Source organism: Chinchilla lanigera, unplaced genomic scaffold (genome assembly GCF_000276665.1).
Source record: "Chinchilla lanigera isolate Chin_1 unplaced genomic scaffold, ChiLan1.0 scaffold00065, whole genome shotgun sequence".
NCBI classification, from domain to species: Eukaryota; Metazoa; Chordata; class Mammalia; order Rodentia; family Chinchillidae; genus Chinchilla; species Chinchilla lanigera.
Window position 1 is genome coordinate 1,133,206 of NW_004955466.1, and position 8,354 is coordinate 1,141,559.

The window sequence follows — 8,354 nt, forward strand, 5'->3', positions numbered from 1 at the left end:
TTTGTGTCCAGAGACTTTGCCTGAGACTAAGATTAAGGGCAGCGGACTAACTAACCTGGCAGAAGAAATTTCAAAGCAGTCAAATGTTAAGGTGGTGGCATGGCTATTGTTGGGGGCTTTTAGCCAGATTTATGTTGAGAATCAAGAGCAAAGAGCCCAGCAGGATGATTTAAAACATTGTGAGTTTGGTCATAAAGGAAGCTCCAGTAAAGCTATGGCCTGCAAAGATAGAGCTGTTGAAATATTGGTCATTGAGAAGGAACAAGAGAAAAGATATCCTGAGGGCATCACAAGAAGCAGCCAAGTCTCCACCCTTTGCAGCTTCAAAATTGCAAAAGTGAGACTTTGCTTTGAGGAGAAAGCTGCAGAGCGCCATGTTCCAGAATGTCGGCGGCCACACTATGTTCCAGAATGGCAGCAGCAGTCACACCAGGTCCCCAAATGGTGGCAACCTAGAGAATTTACTCCTCAGAATTGGATTCAGAGTGCTCAGCGGTCCAGGCACTCGACCCTAACAGCCAAGAGAAAGGGAAGCTTGGCTACTGCTCCAGGAGGCAGCAGACCTTCGCATCTTCCATGTGGTGCTGGTTTTAGGTGCATGCAGAATGCAAGAATTTTGAGGTTAAGAAGGCTTCCACCCAGATTTCAGAAGGCCTGCGAGGCCAGGCAGTGTGCCCCTGAGAGGGCAGTGTGTGAAGCCAAAGGTGCACTGGAAAGCCCAGAAAGCTGGAAAAGCCAGGAATGTGGATCACCTTAGGAAAGTTGTAAGGACGGAGCAAACCAGGCCTAAGAGAGAAGCCACGGGAGCTACAACCACCAGAAGTGCCATAGAGGCACAGCCACATGGAGCTCACCATTTGCCACAGAATTCCTCGGATACTACACGTGGAACTGCAGGACTTAATATTTGCCCTGCTGGATTTTGGACTTGCTTTGATTCCAATCCTTTGTATCTGCCTGTAGGTAACATTTGGAATGGAAATGTTTATTTATTTATTTTTTTGGTACCTGAAATCGAACTCAGGACCTTGTGCTTGCTAGACAGGCGCTGTGCCACAGAGCTATATCCCTGGCCCCAGAAAATGTTTATCTTGTGCCACTAAATGTTGGAAGTGTTTAACTTCTCGGAGACTTGAGACTTGGACTCTTCAGCAACACTGAAACTACTCTTAGGACTTTTAGCAACTCAGAGATGGACTAAAATGTCTTTTGCACAAAGGGATGTGCATGAGTCCTTAGAGGGGTGGGGGCAGAATGCTATGGTTTGTGTCTGGATGCCCCCCACAAAAGCCTCATGAAGTCATGGGGTGGGCTTCTAGAATTTGTGATTGATTCATGGCCCAATGCTGGCGTTATGAGTTTGGGTACTACACCCACTCTGGGATGGGCAGCCTGCATACAAAATAAGGGAGGGAAAGAGGCTTGCTTTCTGCCATTCCTCCCTTTTTGCTCTTGCTGCTGTTGCTGTCTTCTGCCACCAGGAACTGCTGCCCTCTGCCATGTGCCACTCTGCCTTGGAGCCAGCCAAGTGTGGACTAAAACCTCCACAAACTGTGAGCGAAATAAAAGTTTCCTTCTTTAACTTAGGGCCTCCAGTATTTTGTCTCAGCAACAAGGGAAAAGACACCTAGTGTTATGGTTGATACATTGTGCCAGCTTGGGGAGTCTACAGGTTTGGCTAAGTGACTCAGCAGTTCTCTAGCCTGGAGTGCAAAGGACATGCCCTTCCTGCTCTAGGATGTTGTTCATTGTAGCAGTGTGAGAAGTTTAGAAGGTTAACCATGTGATGCCGCCCCCTGGGTGGGGGTCGCCTTCTCACAATATAAGGGAGGGAAAGAGGCTTGCTTGCACAGCCATTCCCCCCTCCTTTGCTCTTGTTGCTTTGTTATCTTCTGCATCCAGCCAGCCACAAGTATGGACTGAAACCTCCACAAACTGTCAGCCAAATAAACCTTTCCTTCCTTCATTTTGGGCCTTGGGTGTGTTGTCTCAGCAACAAGAGAAAAGTAACCAAGACACCTAGCATGATCGGAATCAATTCTGGAAAATTTTCATCACCCTAAAAAGAAACTTTATAGCCTTTGGCAGCCATTTCTCAGTTCCCCAGCCTTCTGCAACCACTAACGCACTTTTTGTTTGTAAAGATTTACCTTCTGTACATTTCATGAAAATGGAATTACACACTAGTGATCATGATCTCTTGTGACTGGTTTTTCTCAGTATAACACACATGATTCATCTGTGGTATAGTACATATCCTTTTTATTGCTGAATAATATTCCATTGTATGGCTATACCAGATTTTATTTACCCGTATCAGTTGATAGATCCAATATGCTTTTTTCATATTTCCTTACATATAAATGAACAACTAAGGTTCTAAACATTTAAGAAAAACCTTTTTAAAAAGGAACTCCGTAAGCAGAAGAAAATTTCAAGTGGGCATGGTGGTGCATGCCCATAATCCCAGCACTCAGGAAGCTGAGGCAAGAGGCTAGCCATGAGCTCCAGGCCAGCCTGGGTTACATAGTGGGTGTAAGGCCAGCCTGAATCACAGAGAAAGACTTTGTCTCAAAAAAAGCAAAAACAAAAACAAAAAACAAAAAGAAAAAGAAAACTTCAACAGTCTTTAAATTAAGGTAACAGAAGATATTACATCCATAAAGCAGAAACAGAAAGCTATTTTAGAAAGTGATATGAGAGAAGACCAAAGAGCTCTCTTAATTTAAAAATATGGTAGGAGTAATTAAAATCACAATTGGAAAACTGGAATACAAACTTGAAGAAATTTCCCACAAGATAAAAGAAAACAGACACTGATGAAAAACAGGTCAGAAAATATTTCTTTAAGAAAATTAGAGGGCCAATTTAAGGAATTCAATACCAAAAAGAAATACCTAGAAACACAAAGGAGAGCCGGAATTTTTTTCTTTCTTTTTTCTTTTTTTTGTTTGTCTTTTTGAGACAGGGTCTCGCTATGGAGTTCAGACAGGCCTTGAGCTCACTTTGTAGCCCAGGCTGGTCTCGAACTCTCAATGGCCCTCCTGCCTCAGCCTCCCAAGTGTTGGGATTACAGGCATGCGCCACCATGCCTGGCGAGAGCAGGAATTTTTCAAAGAAATAATTTGGGAATAGTTCCCTGAACTGAAAAACATGATTTTGCAGATTGAAAAGGTCCATGAATTCTAACACAATGAATGAAAAATGGCTCACACTCACATTTATCACCATGAATTTCAAAACAATAAACAGAGAAAGTCTTCCAGAAGGGTAAATCACACACCCAACATCAACACTGTATGCTAAAAGACAGGAGACACTCCCTTCAAAGTTCTGAAGGAAAATTATTTCACCCTAAAATGATATACTTAGTCAAACTGTTGGTTAATATAGAGAGAAATCAAATACCTTTTCAGAAATTCAAGGTGTCACAAATTACTACTCATACTCCTTTTCTGAGGAAGCTGTGACATATGTAACCAAGACAAGAGGAAAAGAGACATGGGTTTTTTTTTTTTCTCCAGTACCAGGAATCGAACTCACAACCTTGCACTTGCCAGGCAGGCACTGTGCCGCTGAGCTAAATCCCCAGCCCCAGACACGGGATTTAGAAAGCAAAAGATTAACTGTAGAAGAGAGGCAAAAGGAGTTCCCAGGCTCACACTAGAATCCAATTTCAGGATGAGAGTAGGGCAATGGCCGGCAGTACAATCAGTCCTGGGAGGAGCAGGCTGACAGAGGGATCCAGGAGAGACAGCTTCATACCAAAATGAGACAGGAGGTTACTAATGGATCTGCACTAACCAAGACGAGATCTGTAGTTTTTTGGTGAAGAAGCTGAAGTTAAAACAATTAATAGCCAGGTGTGGCGGCACACACCTATAATCCCAGCACTCTGGGAGGCTTAAGCAAGAGGATGGCAGGTTCAAACCCAACTTGGGTAACTTAGTGATTCAGCAAGACTTTGTTTCAGGCTCTGGGTTCAATCCCCACTAATGAAAAAAAAAAAAAAAAAAAAAAAAACTAAGCAAATTATTCCTGGGGAAATTATGGAAGAAGAAAAACTAATTACAGTTCATAATATGGCTCAGTTACAAATAATAATATAAATACTGCATGTTAACTTCATAAAAATGATGCCTGGAAGGACAGGGAGAGGCAATAGATCCTTGTTTAGGAGTACGGAGATTGTAAGAGTATGAACTCATATCTCCCATAGTGAGAAGTCAAAAGATAATATGTACAAATAAGAAAAGAGTAATTCATGCATGTACTTTAGAAATATACTGGCAATGGAGACTGCCAGGAAAATGGCAGAATGGTAAGCAGCAGAAAAGCAGCCTCTCTGAGATTTAGAATCCAAAATCTGAAATATAACAACATGAGGAAAAGAAGGAGGAAGGAAGTCTCTGGACCCACCAAGGGTCAAGTGAGAATTTGAGTCCACAGGGACGCAAAGAGAGGGACCACAATGCACAAGAGGATCCCTCTTGTGAGGTGGCAAGCAGTACTTTCTCCCTGAGTCTTGCTCATGCATGGGAGGGGCAGCTAGACCCTGCAGAGGCAGTTACTACTGGTAATCCCTAGCGGCCTCCACAGAGAAACGGGCCAGTGGAACAGAGCAGCAGATGCTGCAGACTGCAGGGGGTGGTGAGTTATTTGGGCTCAGATGCTCCCCCAAGATCCATGGTGAATGGCTGGCAGCCATTCTGGAAAAGGGCCAACTGAGGTCAGAACTCACAGCAGGTGCAGGCTGGCCCCATCTAGCACCATTCCAAGACATGGTGAATGGCTGGCAGCCATTCTGGAAAAGGGCCAACTGAGGTCAGAACTCACAGCAGGTGCAGGCTGGCCCCATCTAGCAGCTCCCAGTGTCACGGTGAGGTGGAACTGAGTTCAAACTGACAGGAGGCACTGAGAGTGTTGCAAACCAAAAAGTTTGAGTCCCAGCCTCACAACCAGAAACCAGAAGCAGCCTGAACTGCAGTGGAACAAAAGGCCCAGGTTTGCTGGGATTATCCACCACCACAATTCTACTGCTGGCTTGCTGGGATCAACATGGATCTGGCCTCTGTCCGCCTCATCTGTCAATCAGTTTTACTTTTCTTCCTTCCTTTGTTTTTTTTTCCCCCTTTTTCTTATTTGTTCTTTTTATACAAGTGAGAACACTGTTTCTAGGTTTGTGGTTGTTCTGTTGGGTTCTTATTTCTGAGTCTTATGTTTATTTTCCTCCTGTCTCCCTCACCAGTTCCTAAAGCTTGTGTGATCTTCCTCTGTCCTCCAGCCTTGCTTCTAATCCCTTTCTCTTCTTCTTTTGCTCTAATTTTTCCCCTACCCTTTTAAACTTTCTCTCCTAAGAGCAAAATCACCATATTGAAAGGCTATTTATTGCATACAATTTTTCTGGTTTGTTTCATATTTTGTTATATAACTACAAACCTTATTCACACAGTTAAAGGTGACAAATTAATAATTGCCAACTTTGTCATTTTCTATGCTATGTTTGATGCTATGGTTATTACTGACTGTACAATTTTAACCAAGGTGACATAATTATTCTAATCACTTGTTCTTCCTTGTATTCCAAGATTGAGATTGTCTAAAGATCATAAGCAATACTACAGACCACTGCCAAAGAACCAGGGGCCAGGCCAAACAGCCAGCAATTTCTCATCCTCAGTAAATTGAAGAGGTATGATCTTGTAAGACTCAAAACCCAAATGCCAGCTATACCTGCAAGACATCACTATGAAGTAGTCTACCATAAACATTTAACAAGCATCAACCTAGGAATTACACTAAAAAAGAACAAGTAAGAAGACACAGAAGCAAAATGCAACTCTAGACTTCTAGCTTACCAAAGGCAAGGAGTAAAGAGGTGGAACGACTTGAAAGCTACCCACCTGGACTTGCTCAAGTGGTAAGTGTAAGTAACAAAGCAAATGAATGAGGCTCTAGAAAAATCAAAACCAAAATAATCTCTCAGACAGCTTCAAAGATGATGACTATAATGAAGGCCATGATTAGTGAATCTAGGGAAGATACAGATTAAAAAAATGGAGGAGCTTAGGAAAATATGAATACCCAACATAGTAAAAAAATGATATCCATGAAACAGATTCAATTAAAAATCCAGGATATTAAAAATTCTGTTTAAAGTATATGCAGGAGAACGAACCAATGTAAGGACAAAGTATCCGATCTAGAAGGCAAGATTGTGGTTAGCAATCATGAAAAAAAGATTTCTTAAAAATAGCAAGGGACTATGAAAAATCAATCCAACAGCTCCTAGATGATGCAAAGAAGAATAATATAAGATTGATCAGAGTCAATGAAAAAGCAAGAAATAGCCCAAATGACAGAAAAAAATCTACTCACAGAAGTAATGACAGAAAACTTCCCAAACATGGAAAAAGAATTTAACATACAAATAAGTGCAGTATATGGAACTCCAATTAGCCATAATCAGAAAAATCTACCTCAGGGCTGGGGATTTAGCTCAGTAGCACAGTGCCTGCTTGGCAAGCGCAAGGTCGTGAGTTCAATTCCCGGTACCAGAGAAAAAAAAAAAAAAAAAAAAAAAAAAAAAAAAGCTACCTCAAGGCATATAATAGGATTCCAAAAATTCAACACAAGAATAGAATATTAAAAACTGTTGGAAGGAAGAAGGAAATTACATATAAAGGGAAGTCCATCACAATTACAGCAGATTTCTCAACACAAAGCCTCAAGTCATGGAGAGATTGGAATAAAGTATTTCAAGCACTAAAAGAAAACAACCTCCAACCCAGACTGATGTACCCTACAAAACTATCTTTCAAAACTGATGGAGAAGTAAGATAGTTACATGATATAGAACACCTGAAGATATTCATGACCACCCATCCAGCACTCCAAAATGTTCTGAAGGACATTCTAGAAAGACATAACGAGGACTACAATGACATTAACCACAACAGAATGAATCCACCAGGAAAGGCAAGCAATGAAACAGAAGGGAGAAAAGGGAACCAATAACAAGAAAATATGACAAGGATAAGTCAATATATATCAGTTATAACCCTCAATGGTAATAGTGTCAATTCACCAATCAAAAGAAACAGACTGGCAGAATAGATCAAGAAGCAAAATCCAACAATATGCTGCATACGAGAAACACAATGAATTCAAAAAGAAATTCACAGACTGAAAGTTTAAGGATGGAATACAATACTCCATGTGACTGGAACCTAGAAGAAAGCAGGGGTAGCTATTCTATTTGTAGACAAAGTGGATTTCAAGCCAAGACTGATTAAGAGAGACAAACAAGGTCTCTACACATCCTTGTGGAGGGAATAATCCAAGAGATAACAAGCATAAATATATATGCAACCAATATCAGCACACCCAACATATAAAACAAATATTAATGGACATGAAACATCAAGGAAGTACTAATCCAACTGTAATGGGGGACCCCAAATACCACTGTCACAAACAGACAAACTAGATAAAAAATCAACAAAGAAATATCAGAACAAAATCAAACTTGTGAGCATATGGACCACTGCTCTTTAAGTGGCATACAAGTGATGGCAAAGCAGTTATATTAATCATCAGCTAGTAAGTCTCTTCTAAGGCTTTCTACCCAATATTTATATCATATTTGAAGATTAGAATTTTTAAAACAATTATACTGCAGAGGCAGTGGCTCTTTCAGTTCTTTAATTACTCTGATAAGTACCTGGTCCTCTGTAAGACTCTCAGCATCCCAGTTGCTGCAACGAAGCAGAAGGGACTTGTCAAGGGGAAAGTTCAAGACAGTCTCAGAGAGTGATTTCAGGCTGAGCCCATTGTAGAGCAAGTTTCTGCAAGGAATAAATCATGCATCAAAACTTGGCAAAGGTCATAAACAGGAAAATACACAGCAATGTATAAATGGCCAATAAACACAAGACAGATAATCACTAGATGTCAAAGAAAATAATAAATGAATTTGTTATCTATCAGCTTGCAAAGTAGTTTTGTTTTTTTTTTTTTAAACCTGTATCTACAGCCAGGCATGGTGGCACATGCCTGTAATCCCAGCACTCGAGAGGCTGAGGCAGGAGGATTGCTGCAAGTTCAAGGCCAGCCTGGGCTACAAAGTGAGTTCAAGGCCAGCCTGAACTGCATAGTGAAAGCCTGTCTCAAAAAGACCAAAAAAAAAAAAAAAAACCAAAACAAAAAAACAAACAGAAAACCTGTATCTATTATCAACAGATCAAAATGAAACAGGAAGTTTCATTTAAATTTGTGAACTCGGGGCTGGGGATTTAGCTCAGCGGCAAAAGCTCCTGCCTGGCAAGTGCAAGGTCGTGAGTTCGGTTCCCGGT

General features: G+C 41.2%; 1 protein-coding gene across 2 annotated transcripts in view; it reads right to left on the minus strand.

Moving 5' to 3' along the window:
• Exd2 (exonuclease 3'-5' domain containing 2) overlaps positions 1 to 8,354 on the minus strand; it is a 54,826-nt gene that overhangs the window by 18,907 nt on the left and 27,565 nt on the right. For both annotated transcript variants that reach the window (XM_005399039.1, XM_005399040.2), the window contains one exon: positions 7,724 to 7,847. In XM_005399039.1, coding sequence (XP_005399096.1) covers positions 7,724 to 7,847 — 124 coding nt within the window. The remainder of the gene's footprint in view (positions 1 to 7,723; positions 7,848 to 8,354) is intronic.